General features: G+C 47.7%; 2 protein-coding genes across 2 annotated transcripts in view; one reads left to right on the top strand and one right to left on the bottom strand.

Moving 5' to 3' along the window:
• The first annotated feature begins 9,377 nt into the window (after window positions 1–9,377).
• LOC103592799 (cytochrome c oxidase subunit 7A1, mitochondrial) lies at window positions 9,378–10,953 on the top strand. The gene is made up of 4 exons (XM_008575649.1): window positions 9,378–9,477; window positions 10,034–10,120; window positions 10,267–10,351; window positions 10,836–10,953. Exons 1-4 carry the CDS (start codon window positions 9,463–9,465, stop codon window positions 10,889–10,891), a joined length of 243 nt encoding a protein of 80 aa, XP_008573871.1. The 5' UTR covers window positions 9,378–9,462; the 3' UTR covers window positions 10,892–10,953.
• Window positions 10,954–11,572: 619 nt separating this feature from the next.
• CAPNS1 (calpain, small subunit 1) overlaps window positions 11,573–15,581 on the bottom strand; it is an 8,324-nt gene continuing 4,315 nt past the window's right edge. Inside the window, exons 6-10 of the mRNA XM_008575650.1 lie at window positions 14,499–14,567; window positions 14,319–14,397; window positions 14,063–14,179; window positions 12,282–12,340; window positions 11,573–12,113 (exon numbers count right to left, since the gene is read on the bottom strand). Of these exons, the coding sequence (XP_008573872.1) occupies window positions 12,087–12,113; window positions 12,282–12,340; window positions 14,063–14,179; window positions 14,319–14,397; window positions 14,499–14,567 (351 nt within the window). The 3' untranslated portion in view covers window positions 11,573–12,086. The remainder of the gene's footprint in view (window positions 12,114–12,281; window positions 12,341–14,062; window positions 14,180–14,318; window positions 14,398–14,498; window positions 14,568–15,581) is intronic.

Raw genomic sequence — 15,581 nt, forward strand, 5'->3', positions numbered from 1 at the left:
AGGTCCACCATCACAAGCCACACAACGTCCCCACCAGGCACCTTTTTTTGGTGCAATGGAAACCTTTCCACGTTTATCTTTCCTAATACCTCTGTCCCTTGCTACCTAGTCACGGTCGTTCCCCAACTAACTTTATATTCCCACGCAGAGCTTTTCCACCTTTTCCATCCACCCCCAAGACAGCATCGAGCTGTCTTTCTCCCAGTCTTAGTGGGAATGTCCTTAACGACATCAATTGTTGCAACCGGCCTGTCGGGCGGGGCCTTAGGACATACTTAATGCGGGGCCTTAGGACATACTTTATGGGCGGTACAAGATGTTAATAACAAACCACAAAAGGCCCTCACCTCCACAGCTGAATCTCTATCTGCCTTACAAAGACAAATCACCTCCCTAGCTAAAGTTACCTTACACCCTACAAAACCGCCGTGCATTAGACCTCCTCACGGCAGACAAGGGCGGCACTTGTATCTTCCTCCGGGAAGAATGTTGCTATTATATCAATGAATCCGGACTAGTAGAAACTGATATTGCCAAACTCACCAACTTAGCCTCAGACCTCATAGCCAACCGCCCTGATCCTTTCTCCTCTTTTTCCAAGGCTCACTTCTCACCTGGGTATGGCCAGTATTAGGACCCCTCGCTATTATATTCATAGCCTGTCTTTTTCTGCCCTGCATTATAAAATTCATTCAAACTCAACTCGGAAGAATTTCTAACCAAACTTTTAACCAGCTTTTACTTAGGAACTACCAGCTCCTGGCCACCGAGGATCTTGCCCGCTCTTCACCAGAACAGCTAACCCGCTGTTAAAATGGACCTGCCTCAATGATGGTCCTTGTTCCTGGAAGCTTTGGCCACAGATGCCTGGATGCTCTCCCCTACAGCCTCCTACACACTGGACTCAACAAATCACCGACCTGTGGCTTCAGGGAACCTTTCTAGAGTTCTCCCCATTCAAAATTATCTTATTCTCTACCCTCTTTTGGGTCCTGTTACAAAATCCCCAATCTTCCCCCAATTCCTCTTCCCCTACTACGTCCCCGTCCAGCAGGAAGTAGCTCGAAGATCACAGTGACCCACTCCCCACAATAGAGGAAAAAGGAAGGAATGTAGGGACCCCATGGGCGCCTGAACAGGGACACACCCTGGCAATATGGCGCCCTTCCTGGTTCTTCTCCGCAGTAAACAAGCCCGCCGGCGCCAACACCCAAGCCCACCCGCACCAAACCTCAGCCAGTCACAGGTCAAGGCTCACCTCCTGCCCAGCTCTGTCCAATCAGCTACCGCCCCGTCCACTCTCCCTCCCGCCCCGGAGCACAGCACCCTATAAATGTACGCGCAGTCCTTGAATAAAGCGGAACTTCTCTGGCGAACTGTTAGCCCGGGTCTCGCGTGATTCCTTCGTCCGTGCGCCCCTTCAGGGCCAATCATTGCTCTCTCCCTGCACCCTCCTCTCCTGTCATTCCTGCTGCCTAGCAGTAGTGTCTAATCAGGCGACATCCTCAGTCAATGCTGACTGGACTTGGGCTGCCAGAGACCAATAACATGGCCTAGCACAGAAAGATAATCAGAACCAATCAGTCTCTCTCCCTCTGCATTTTGAACCAAAACTATAAAAATAAGTGGGTCAGTGAGCTATTCTAATCTGAAATTTAAAGATCGGGCCAGGGCCGCCCAGTGGCGCACTGGAGAGTGCGCCGCTTGGGAGCGCGGCGGCACTCCCGCCAAGGGTTCGGATCCCATGTGGAGACCGGTTCCCGCTCACTAGCTGAGCGTGGTGCGGGCACAACACCGAGGGTTGCGATCCCGTTACCGGTCAGTAAAAAAGACAAGAAGGAAGAAAAAAAAAAGATCAGGCCATAAGTGTCACTAAAGAGATCACTGCAAGCCAAAGTCATAGGGGAACAGAAATTATAAATCAGCAGAACTTCTTGGTTACAGGACAGAAAGAAGCAATGTGGAACATGATTAAATCACATAGATTTTTGTATTCATCTTTATTAATTTCATCTTGAATGTGATGTTATGGATCAGAGACTGATTTCTTATTAAATACTTCACAGTAAGTAATAAATATATCAGCTCCTCTTTGCCCCAGTCCTCACTTTTAGGGCGATGTGATGAGAGCCAGGTCAATTGTCCTATGGAGTAGCGGACTCCTCATAGGGAAGGGACAAGGAAAGATACTTTTTCTCTGCTTAGAAAAGGAGAAGGGGGGCAGCTGTCCCCCCTCCATCCTAAAAGGGTCTCCTTCTTACTCCAGCCCTTTTGTATGTAAATAAAATCTCACCATGAGCCAAACAGGTGCCTGCGTCTGGGCTTTTAGACCTAGAGATACCTCCAAGATTTGGAGCTTCCTTGCTTTTGACATAGAGATATTGTTCCAGATTTCCTGGCATCTTGGGGCTTAATCTAAGGACCTTGTCTAGGTTGTAATCCTGGCCCTCTTGTTGAGATAAGAGATTTTATTACCCTTTGGGACAGAGTGATTAACTAGATAATGACTATAGATCTATGCAGGGACACCAGAAGAGATCCACGCAGTGCAATGAGCCAGAAGGCAGAAGACATGGTGGCTGGGACCAGGGTGAAGGTGCTGGGGAAGAGGAGAGTGAATGGAAGTGAGAGATACAGGATTTCCCCTCAGGAATTAGGAATGGAGGAGAGGGTATCGGGAGCAGTGCTTACATTGCAATCGGTTACCATGCTTACAAATGCTTCCAAGCACCAGGCAAGGAATATGAATGAGTGAAATTCATATAATAGGAGTTGGTAGGAACTTTGGTGAAGTGGAAATGCATGTCCTTATGTCAATTCGCTTTTTCTTTTTTCTTTTAAAAAAAGATGACCGGTAAGGGGATCTCAACCCTTGGCTTGGGGGTCAGCACCACGCTCAGCCAGTGAGCAAACCGGCCATCCCTATATAGGATCCGAACCCGTGGCCTTGGTGTTATCAGCACCGCACTCTACCGAGTTAGCCATGGGCTGGCCTCAATTAGCTTTTTCTGTATAACAAACCACCCAAAACTTAGTGGCTTAAAATAATAAGCATCTAATATTTCTCATGATTCTGTGCATTGGCTGGGCAATTCTTCTAATCTGACTAGCTGGGGTTGGGTGGTCTAGGCCCTCACTCATATCTAGTGGTTGGCTTGATCTCAGCTGCAGCAATAGAAAGAGCTAGGCCTGGTGCCTCTTGCTATCCAGGAGGCTAGACTGAGCTTGTTCACGTGGTGGGAGTCGCAGGGTTCCCAAGAGTAGCAAGAGATGGCAAGTCCCAGTGCATAAGCAGTTTCCAAACCATTAGTGTCACAATGGCTAATGTCCTATTGCTTCTGAACAAAGCCAATCATACGGCCAAACCCAGATTCAAGGGGTACAGAATTGGAATGAGCTGCAAAATCATATTGCAAAAGGGCACAGACCCAGGGAGGGGTGGGGAATTGGAGCCAGTTTCGTATTCTGCCACTCCCCATTTAAAAGGCAGTTACTCTGCAGCTACAGCTGATTGCTGCCCTGTAGGAATGCAGGCCCAGTGTTTATTATCTTTATATTTGGTAGATATTTGAAAAATTGGCCAATTATCTGTTAGAAAGGTTGGTTCTAATTTACACTCCTCCCACCTGTATATCATAACACTTATTTCCATACCTTCAAATATCCAGGCAGTCTAATTAATGATGCAGTCTAGTCAATAAAGTATTTTATGGAAGTATACTGATATCTGCAATTTACTTTAAAATGCATCAAAAAAATAATATCTTGGAGAATAACTATGAGCTATCATTAAATTAATCAGGTGATTACTCCAATTTTGCAGCTGCTGTCCCAGATCTAATATCTTTGCTGAAGCAAATCAACAGACTCTGGTACTTGATATGCAGCTATTAACCAGGCTAATGCCTTTTTCTCCATAGCAATTTTCAAGGACGACCAGAAGCAGTTTATTTTTAACAGGCAGGCCCAACAGTATACCTTCTTAGTGCTACCTCCAGGCTATGTCAATTCTCTTGTCTTTGCCATAATATTGTCTGCCAAGATCGTTATGATGTTGACAGACCACCAGACAGTCAGCTGTAAGAATGAGATTGTGCTGATTGGTCCTGATGATCACAAGGTAGCAGTACTTTGAATGCTTTACTAAGGCATATACAAATGAGAGGATGGGAGGAAAACACCATCAAAATTCTGGGACTCCCCACCTCAGTGAAGTCTTGAGGGTTGTAGTTAAAGAAAAGTGATTTTTTTCTTTGACCCTTGTAAGTTCTTAGTTGGAATGGACCCCTGTAACAAAAGATAGATTAACAAGAGAAAAACAGTTTATTAACCTGCATATTTCGTATATACGTATGCGACACCCAGAGAACAAGTAGTTCTCAAATAGGTAGTTCTGAATTCCAGCTTATATAGCATCTTCAACAAATAGCAGTAAAGTTTTTGAGAAGTAACAAGACAATGGAAAAGGGGTCACAACTTGTGGGAAGACAAATAAATGGCAGAGAAAGGCTAGGTGACAAAGGATGTTAATGTAGATTCCTCTGGTACCATCTCCAGGCTGATAAGGGTTTAAAGTTGTCTTCAGGGGCTGACTGGTTAGCTCAGTTGGTTGGAGCGTGGTGCTGCTAACACCAAGGTCCAGGGTTCTATCACTGTACTGGCCAGCTGCCAATAATAATAATAATAATAATAATAAAGTTGTCTTCAGTGATTAACTTTTGTTCTCCCTGGCAGAATGGGGGTTGGAGAGGAGTACCATGTGATATTTTTTGTCTCTGTAAATCTATATCTTGCTTTTAGGCAAAGAGAGGGAAGGCAGAAAGTTTTCCTGCATCTGTCTCTCCTTAATTGCCTTCAGACCAATAATCCTCATGCAGAAGAGGCATATTCCAGGGTGGCATCTTCTGGTCTCCCACAGGGTTCGGTGGTCAAGAGCATACAAAGATAACCCTTCTAAGGTGAGAGACAAATTACTGCAATTTGCACTGCCTATCTCAAAGAAAAAAGTACAACACTGGGCAGGTTTTTTGGATTTGTGAGGCAATGTTTGTGTGTGCAACTTTGATCCATCTACAGAGTTACCCAGAAGGCTGCCTACTTTGAGTAGGTACCAGAGCAAGGGAAGGCAATGGAGTGAGTTCAGGCCGCAGTACAAGCTGCTCTACCATTAACTAGGTCATAGTCCTTCAACACTAACCGCTATTGCATTGTCTCCCATCCCTGAATTCAAGCCCATTGTCCCTGGTATGTTCCTTATGACCAACTAACCGAGGAGGAACAAACTTGAGCCTGGCTTACAGATAATCTGCCTAATACGCTGGTGCCACTCAAAAGTGGACAGCAGCAACATTACAGCATCACCCAGGGATGAACCTGAAGGACAATGGTCAGAACTTCAAGCAGTGCAGTTTTGTTGTCCACCGTCTGGAGTGAGAGGTGGCCAGAAGTATGGATCTATACTAATTTATGGGTAGTTGCTAAATCTTTGGGTGGATGCTTAAGGACTTGGAAGAAACAAGACAGAAAGATTCATGACAAGGAAGTTTGGGAAAGAAGTATGTGGATGGACCTCTTAGAATCTGCACAGCCTGTGAAGATATTTGTGTCCCTTGAGAATGCTCGCAACAGGGCATCCATTGCAGAGAAGATTCTTAATAATCAGGTAGGCAAAATACTTGTGAGGATGTCAGTCAGCCTCTTTCCCCAGCTAGCTTAATGCTTGCTCAAAGAGTTATAAACAAAGTGGCGATGGTGGCAGGGACGGAGGCTATGCATGGGCTCTACAACGTGGGTTTCCCCTTACCAAGGCTGACCTCGCTACTGTTACTGCTGAGTGCCTAATCTGCCAACAGCAGAGACCAACGGTGAGCCCCAAAATGGCACCATTCCCCGGGGGATCAGCCTGCTACCTGGGGGCAAGTTGATTCCTTTGCACCTCTTCCATCATGAAGAGGGCAAAGATTTGTCCTCACTGGAATAGATAGATATTCTGGATATGAACTTGCTTCCCTGCCTTTAATGATTTTGCTATCACTTCCATCTGTGGACTCAGAGAATGCTGATCCACCATCACAGCATTCAACACAGCATTGTGCCAGATCAAGAAACTCATTGCAAAGAGAAGGAAGGGCAGCGATGGCCTGTGCCCATGGAACCAACTGACCTCACCGTATCATCAGCTGGAAGCGACTGGACTAACCGAAAGGTAGAATGAGCTTTCACAAGTCAGTTACAGTGCCAACCCAACTGGGAAACAATACCCCCAAAAGAGAAGATTCTGTCTTATAGGATACAGGGTATGCTTTGGATTAGAGACCACCCTGTGGTGCTGTTCCCGCCCCCCCCTCCCCCCACTGTGAGAGTTTATGGTTCTGGGAATCAAGGGTAAGAAGTGGGTGGGAATGGCTCCAGACAGTGAGAAATAATTTTTTCCTCTATAAATTGCCCCAGTCTGTGGTATTCTGTTATAAGCAACACCAGACAGATTAAGAAACACCCCATGGGTTGCCCATTGCAGACTCCCCTGCTGCACTCTGGAGGACTGCCTGTTTTTTGCCCACAACTCCAGACCAGCTCCAGCCTAAACTAGCAAACGTCTCTCCTAGCTGGTGGCCAAACGACACCTTCCCCAACATGGTCTAAACCTCTTCCAAATCTCTCCTTCCTTTTGGGTACCCTCCTGCAACCCCCAAATACTATAGTTTCCTTATATCTTCTAGTTACTCTTTTATCATGGGCTATAATTCCCTATATTAAACTTCACCGTTTAACCTATTGGGTGGGTTTTCTTTCTGAAAAGATTTTATTCTGCACAGAGGGGAGAGTCCTTGGCAGCCGCTTTCCGCATGGCAGCCAGGACATTGCTCAGCTCCTCTCGCTCCGCCCTTTCCTTGATGAACTTGAGGGTCCATTTGTCCCCAGAGACCTTGAGCAGCTCCGCGGTGCAGTCGGTGCGGTGCTCGTAGGGGGCAAAGCCAAACGCCTCTCAGATCTTGTCCCTCTGAACTCTGTATGCTTGGTGGGGCGCCCCGCAGCAGCTGTGCCTCGGCTTCTCACATTCTTGGTCACCTGTGTCCCTTGTTGAGGCCATGGCTGTTGCAGCGGAATACTACTGGGTGGTTTCTATCTCTTGATTGGACCCAGACGGCTAGAGTACTTGTACCATTTTGCATTCTCACCAGCAACGTGTGTGTCACACTTGTCGTGCATCCTTACCCACATTTAGTATAACCAGTCTTTTAATTTTAGCCACCCAGTAGGTGTATAGTAGTGTCTCATTGTGGTTTTAATTTGAACTTTCCTTATGACAATTGATGTTGTGAGGTTGAGCATTTTACAAAGTGGGTAACGATGTGTAACTCTGGGAAATTTTTGAATGGATTAATAAAAATTAAGTATATTAGTATTAAATAATGAAATTAAGCAAAAAATATTAAAACAATCACAACCACGGTGTTAACTTTTTTTGCGTTAGGAAATCTGTGAATTTAATGTTTGAAGAATTTATAATATTTAAGGTAAACTGACCTATTCAAATAACAGTCAATCTTATAATTCCAATTTAAAATGTGGAATACAGGCTGTCCTGTTAGCTCAGTTGGTTAGAGGGCAGCCTAATAGCACCAAGGTCACGGGTTTGGATCCCCATACCCGCCAGCCACCAAAAAAAAAAAAGTGGAATTCAGTTAGTGACTAAGACTTTTAGATGAAATCTTACTAAGTGCACTATGGGAACAATGAATGGAATATAAGATTCACCCCATTTACAAGTATATAATTTTAGGTGAATAAAACTTATTTAAGGGGGCTGGCTGGTTAGCTCATTTGGTTAGAGCACAGTGTTGTAACACCAAGATCAAGGGTTTGGATCCCCCAACTGGCCAGCACACACAAAAAAATTTAAATACTGCTTAAATACTGAGCTAACCTGCCAGTCCCTTATTTAAGTATTGAGGAGTCATCTGTTAAGTCAGCCCACCGTTGTTCTTAAATGGAAAAATCTAATCTAATCTTCTATCACTAAAGTCACCACCAAAGAAAGCCTTCACTAGATGTGTTCCCTGGACTTTGGACTTCCAGCCTCTGAAACTGTAAGCAACAAATTTTGTTTCTTTATAAAATTTTTAAAAATTTTTAAAAATTGACAAGCATAGTGTGAAAATGTTGAGAATTTAATTAAGTTATAAAAACCCTCTTTAAAAGAGATTGTTAAAACCTTTTAGAGTGGGCCAGGATCATCACTGGTGGCTAAAACCATTAGGGCAACTGTGCTCCACTCTGGCTGCACATTAGAATCAGCCAGAATTAGACAGCAATAAATAAAGATCCATAATTTATTTCTTAACCATCATAGGGTAAGTTATAGATATGATACCCTTTTACCCCCAAATACTTCAGCATATATTTCCTAAAAATAAGGACACTCTCTTACAAAACCACAGTACAATTATAAAAATCAGGGCATTAATATTGATACAATGTCTAATCCACAGGCCTTATTAAAAATTCACCAATTGTCTCAATAATCAAAAGAAAAAAATGTAAATGTGTTTTGCTGATCCAAGATGCAATCCATAAGTTGTGAATCGTTGGGTTTTTCCTTTTTAAGTTCTTATCTGTTAGAGATGCATATTTAAGTATGGGATATGTTGTTGGGATTGGCTTTAAAATATATCAATTTTTAAAAAAAGAGTGGAGGAGATAAATGAAAAATATATAATGGTGGTAATCGTTGAAGTGGGTGATAGGCCCAAGGATGGGGATTCATTATACCTTTCTCTTTACTTTTGTCTATGTTTGAAACTTTCCTTGATAGAACGAAAATTAACTAAATATAAAAATATTTAATATACGAACCTTACCGCTCAAAAAAAAAAAAAAAAAAGTAAGAATAATGGCTCTTGTTTTTAATGTGCAACTACTGTGTTAGCTCAGTTATGCTCCCATACGAGCTCACTTCATGCTCACAAACCTCTGAGGAATATCCTGACTTAGCCCTAACGTTACAGATAGAGAAACTAAGGCCCGGAGGTGCAATCACTCACTATGTAGCTAGAACAAAGAGTTCGAACCCTAGTTCATCTATTTCTTCATTCGCTCTCCAGAGAGATCGGGAAGGAATTGCATTTGCTCCAGGCGGACATCTCCCCAGAAACAATCCAAAAAGGAATCCCCTGGTACCGCTTCCTTCTCGGCTTGCACCAGCAGAAATTCTGAGATGAGAAACAGATGGACGATCCTACCACGGGGTACCGGGACTGGGTGGGAACGTCTTCTCCGCACGCCTATTGGACAAATCCGTTCGCGTCCACCCAGCTCCCAACCCAGCCCCAGCCCGGGCCACGTCCCCTAGCTGTCGTGCCGCGCGCGGCGGGTGTGGCCTGGGATTCCCCCGGAGGGGAGGGCACTGTTTGTCCTTGGGCGGAGAGGGGAGGTGACTCCGGCCGAAGAGGAGGACGCAGAATGAGGGTCCTGCGGGTGAGGGCCCCTAACCCGAAGCCCTCGCCTTAATACGCGACTGCCTAAACATCCCTCCTTAACAGCCTGGGACCTCTCCCCCCAACCCAAGTTTCCGAGGCAGCCGGGGACCCCTAACATGGCCCAAAGTCCCGGGTTTTAACCTCTTCCCTTCATCCAGGGCTCCCTTAAAATTTGGGGGCCTAGGTACAGGGAGTTTAACACCCCTACCCGGGACTTCTTAGGCACTCTGGCAACTCCCTAGGGACCTCCCATCCAGTCCTAACGTTTCTGGGACCTAGTTTCCTCCCATTAATCCTGGAGCACCCCCGCCGCAAACAAAACAAAAACCTCAGGACTTGGACCCGCAGAACACGAGTCTCCCTTCTGGGTCCTCTCCCCTTTCAGGACCCTCGAGACAGCCGGATAACCTCTAAGCCAGACCCTCTCGGCGCGGGTCCCCTTCTGGGTCTTTTTTGACAGGAGCCTGCTCCCCGCCCCCGCTGCCAGTTCGAATACTGTCTTTGCTACGCTCCCCAGGGGGCGCCCCAACCCCATCCGCCTCCTTCTCCGGCAGGTCTCCCAGGCGCTGATTCGCTCCTTCAGCTCAACCGCCCGGAACCGCTTCGAGAACCGAGTGGCGGAGAAACAGAAACTCTTCCAGGTAGGCGGAGCGAGGGCAGGAGCGAGGGCAGGGCCCCGGGCGGGCCGCAGGCTGGGTCTGGAGCCGAGCCCCGGGCAGGCGCGGGATGCAGGAGACAGGCTGTGGAGCAGCCGGCACCCCTTTCTTACCGGATACCCCACACCCAGGCGGACAATGACCTCCCAGTGCACTTGAAGGGCGGGGCAACCGACAACGTCCTGTACAGACTGACTATGGCGCTGTGCCTAGGAGGTGAGTGCAGGGCCGAGCCAGCCACAGCTGCAGGGGGAGGAGGCGCGGCTCGAGGGGGCCGGCTTCCCCGGCTGGGGTTTGGGGATAGGATCGACTAGCGTCTGGCTAACGGATTGGCGTTTAGGGGCGGGGTTGAGTCCTAAGCTGGCCAGGTGTGGGGATGGGACTGGAGTTGGGACTGGAGTTGGGACTGGAGGCGTCTGGAGTTGGGGCCGGAGTATAGGGAGGGCTTGGTCTTCTGTCCCAGGAGAGGAGCTGGACTAGTGATGGGCCTGGGGCCCAGGCAGGAGTTAAGGAGAAAGCTCCCAGCCTGGTCTGGATCAACGTCAGGGGGTTCCTCACCTGGAGTCCAGTTTGGGAAGGGAACTGGAGCCTGACCTGGAGCTGGGATCCAGACTGGTAATTGGGGAGCCCGCAGAAGGGCTTAAAAGCCCCAGATGAGGTTCAGGGAGGGGATTAGGGTCTCATCATGTGTCCTTCCTAGGTACTGTCTACAGTTTGTACTGCCTTGGCTGGGCCTCCTTCCCCCACAAGAAGTGAGACCAAGAAGCTTGGAGGACCTAGGGTACTTGGACAAGCATCAATAAATGTGTTGGCCTGTTTGTGCATGTGCCCATCCTAACCCCAGCCAGGGATTCTGCCCCGTGGACAGCCCATTGCCCCAGCACTTGGTCCATGCTAGACCAGGGTTACCCCCAGGATGTTGCCGCCTCATAGACCTCCCCTGAGGACCCCAAACAGCACCCCTCGGCTGCCACTTGGAGCCTGGGGACTTGGGGTGGTGTCCTCCAGTGGGACAGGGGCTCTGTATCTTGGGACAGCAAGCCTCCCCCTACTGAGACCCCAGGGTGAGAAGGAGGGCACTGAGCATGGTCCATCACACAACAGAGGGAGAGACAAGTGAGGACAGAGACTGACTCAAGGACTGAAGCTGAAAGAGGGGCAAACATGACCTTGGGGGACAGAACCAGAGATGGCATTGAGAATTCTCACCAGCCTGGGCTCTGGAAGCTGAAGTGGAGATTGCCCAGGTTTCTGGGTGAGAGATCTCAGGAAGAGCTCAATTGGAATCCAATATGAGAAAAGAGATGCAGACAAGAAGAAGACTAGAAGATATGTAGATCCAGCCCTGGGAATAGACATGGAGACAAATAACACCCCCCCACCCCACTTCCCCAGAACCCGAGTCAGCCCTCAACTCTCAGAACAGGAGGCAGATCCCATAGAGAGCAGCAACTGGGGAGCATTTATTTCCTCCTGGGCCTGGCAGGCTGGAAGTAGAATACAAAGGCACTGTGGGCCTCAAGAGGCCTAGAGTTTGGCTGCCTGGGAGGTAACTGTGAATGGGTGTGCCAGGGTGTGCAGGGACTGGAGCGATCTCACGAACTGCGAGACGACCCTTGGGGCATGGAAGCCACACAAATGTTGGGCTTGGCACAGGTACAGGAGAGAGGTTATGGAGCTGGTGGGTGCAAGAGGGATGGGGTGACCCTTGGGCAGAGCACGCTAGAGTGTCTTAGAGACAGGAGTAACTCAGGGCATGGAGTGTTAGGGCATCCTGGGCCCTGGCTACTGACTGAAAAGCTGGGTGCCAAGGACTGGGAGAACGAAAGGACTGTGGGTCAGCAGGACCCATGAAGACGTGACTGCAGACAGGATCAGCCCTGGGAGAGAGTGAAGGATCCAAAATGGCTCCTATAGCAAGGCAGTGAGGGGGCAGGTCTGGGGTTCTCATTCAGGAATACATAGTCAGCTGCAGCCACTGGAGAGAGAAAGGCAGAGAGAGAATGAGGAGCAGAGAACCCCAGAATAGCAGACCCCCTTCTCTGCCCTTACCCAGGGGTTGTTGGGAAAACGGGGGAGGAGGCCAAAGCTCAGCTGGTACACAGGGCTGAGGGGTGGCGTCACACCCCAGGATACGGGTTCTTACCTCCTGGATGTTCACCTGGATTTGTCCTGTGCCATCTTTGTCAAGAGATTTGAAGGCACCTGGAAGAGAAAGGAAGGTTGGGGGTTGGGGGGGGGGCATAGCTTTTAGGATAATAATATTATACTAATATATGGAATGATGATTATAATAGCTAGCTAACACTTCATTTGAGTATTTACTATTTGTGTAAAATGATTTCCATGTATTAACTCATTTAATCCAATTCTGTGAGATAAGTGTCATTTTAAAATGAGGCATAGAGAAGTGAAATGAGAAGTGGCTGCCCCAGGTCACAAAGCAAGAAAGAGGAGAAATGGGATTGGAACCCAAGCTGTTACCACCTCAGTCATGGCCTCCACATTCTGACCTGTCCTCCCCACAACCCCAACCCCAGCCTCCCAGACATCTATGCTCCATTCTCTCCAGTTCCAACCTAAACGGGTTACTGGAAGGAGGTTCTGCAGGCTCTACTTCCCCTGGAGTCTGGGGTGGTCCCCACTTCTTCCTTGAAACTCAACTCCATGTGTCCCACCCACAGCCAAACCTAGGCAAAGGGGTATCTACTGTCTCTGTTCCTCTCTCACTTACCACTCGGTTACCACCCTCAGGCATCCACACACAGGATGTCCTGGACACTGCACTAACCGCATTTACTACTGGCCTTCTTGCCAGCAGATCCAATGGCCATTTCTTGGACCTTCTCATATGTGACTTTCAACATCATCTGCCCTGTTGTCCACACCCTTCCCTGACATCTCATATATCTGCCTCTTTTCCTCTATCAGGCTCTTAATGCACTGTCCTACCTGGGCTCTCGGGAAGCCAAGAGATCTTCCTGAAGACAAACCTTACCCTGTCCCTTCTCTGCCTAGAAACTGCCATGGCTCTCCAGTGCCCCTGGTAGAGTCTGAGCACTCCTGAACATGACACTCATAGCCCTGTACAGCTTGACCATGCCCACTGCTCCTGCCTCCTCTCACTCACCTCAGCTCCGATTTCAGACAGATCCAAGTTCAAATCTTGACCTTACAACTTCTGGCTGAGTGGTTGTGAGCAAGCAATTTTGCCTCCTTGAAACCCTGGGTTCCTCCTCCATAAAATGGGGACAGTAATTCCTACTCGGGGATGTCTTAAAGATTCAGTACATTAACGCTCATAAACGCCCCCATGATCAGTCCCTACTGACCCCTCCCAGCCTTGTGCCTCCCCATCTCACTGCCTTTTAGTACTATTTCAACTAAGAGTCCAAGAAAAATCACCAAAAGCATCATGTCCTCTTTCCCTTCTAGGCCTCTGCACAGGCTACTCTCTCAGCCTGCAACACAATTTCCTACCCTCTTACTAGGTTCACTCCTCCTCATTTCTCAGGTCTCAACTCACATGTGCCCTCCTCCAGGGAGCCCTCTCTGTCCTCTTAGGTTGCATCAGGTGTCTCCTAGGTTTGAGTAGCCCTCTGGGCTTCCCCAACCACAGTCTGAACACACTCTGCCTATGCTTTCCCCATCACAACCCCACCACTGCCCTGAGCTTTCCCCTTGCAGCCCCGATCACTTGGACTAGGCTTCCCCTATCTAGGCTGTAACTAGTCTGAGCTGTCACTGTCGGGTGACTTGTCTCTCTTCTACTGGACTATGAGCTCTGTGAGGGCAGGAACTGGGGCTGTTCCGGTCACTGCTGTGCCCCTAGCATTGTCCACCTCAAGGTCAGACTTAGAGGAGACCTTGGCCAATGGAGGTTGAATAAATCCCCACCCAGGAGGACATCTGGGGTGTGTCACTCACGGAACATGGCATCCAGCCTGACCAAGCAGCTGATGAAGTTGTCAAAATCCATGTTCCCTCCCTCATCTGAGTAGCGTCGGATGATCATGTTGTAGAGATGCTCATTCAGGTGGAACCCTGAGAATTGTTTAGTCCTTCAGGTGTGGTGGCCACATGGTCCAACCCTCTCCCCTCCCAAGGTTTCAGGCTCAGAGCAGCTCAGTGGGGGGCTTCATCAATCCCACTCCTAGCCCCACCCTGTCCCTGCTGGCCATACCTGCTGCCTCAAAGGAGCCCGGGAGCTCACTGCTGCAAATGGTCCCTGAGCGGTCAACATCAAATTGTTTGTATATGGCCTGTGGGCACAGAGAGGTCAGTGTCCAACTGAGCATCATGGGGCACAGAATCTCCATGGCTGGGGGTCTGGGTGCTAGGAGGTTCAGAGGTTGCTACACACCTGCCACTTTTTGATGTTGTTCCACAGGTACTTGAATTCCTCAAAGCCCAGCTTGCCTGTGGTATCACTCTGGTGGGAGGGTGTTAAGTAAAGTGTGACAGCTGTACCCAGATGTGTGTACTGTATGTACCGTGTGTATGCAATGATACAGCAAGCAGGCTCCTGTCCAACCCTAGTCATGTCACCTGGGGTATGTTATTTTTTGTTTTATCCATACATATTTCAGTTTGTATTTCTAAATAAGAACTCTCTAAACATCACCATGGAGAATTATATTGAATTTCTCCAAACCACTAATTCTTTACCAGAAAGAGCTGCTAATTTCTCATTTATAAAATTCTGGATAGTAAACCCAATTTCATACATGTTAGGACAAGGCTGGCCAGTTAGCTCATTTGGTTAGAGCATGGGGCTGATAACACCAAGGTCCAGGGTTAGATCCCTGTACCAGCCGGCCACCAAAAATAAATAAATAAATAAATATTAGGGCATGTAAAAAACAAGTGTCTTTAAGGAAGTAAGGTGATGGTAAGCACCTGCTGGGTCTGTGATAAAAACAGAATGAGCTTTTGGTATAAAGCCCTTAGCTCAGGGCCTGGCACTTAATAAAGTCTCAATAAATAACAATGATGGCTAAGACTTGTCAAGTTATCTAGTACACACTAGACACTGCTAAGCTCCTTAGCAACATCACTCTTCTGACTAAATCCTTAGGACGCCAGCCTTATCAGGATTATTCCCAGAGGACAAAGATTCAAAGCTGAAAAATCTACCTAAGATCATAGTAACAGCTAATGTGTACAGACCACTTACTATGTGCTATGCACTCTGCTAAACCTTTTACATGTAGCTCCAATTCAGTATCACCATTATCACTCCCCCCATTTTATAGATGGAAAAATTGAGGCATAAAGAAGCTCAGTAACCTGGCTAAGGGTTTGAGCTGCAAGTGATTCACTCTGTGCAGTGCATGTGATCACATGCTATGTACATATGTGTGTGTCTATTGCCCTATGTGCTGAGTGTGTAAGTATGTGAGATTGGTTAATGACTGGCCTGTGTGCAAACGTGTGTCCCTGTGCA

The sequence above is a fragment of the Galeopterus variegatus genome, unplaced genomic scaffold (genome assembly GCF_000696425.1).
Source record: "Galeopterus variegatus unplaced genomic scaffold, G_variegatus-3.0.2 Scaffold1222, whole genome shotgun sequence".
In the NCBI taxonomy this organism is placed as follows: domain Eukaryota; kingdom Metazoa; phylum Chordata; class Mammalia; order Dermoptera; family Cynocephalidae; genus Galeopterus; species Galeopterus variegatus.

Bases quoted from the DNA above. Each gene is read 5' to 3' on its own strand.
- LOC103592799 (XM_008575649.1), top strand. The intron at 10,121-10,266 runs GTAGGCGGAGCG...CCCCACACCCAG, and splicing joins AGAAACAGAAACTCTTCCAG to GCGGACAATGACCTCCCAGT. The intron at 10,352-10,835 runs GTGAGTGCAGGG...TGTCCTTCCTAG, and splicing joins TATGGCGCTGTGCCTAGGAG to GTACTGTCTACAGTTTGTAC.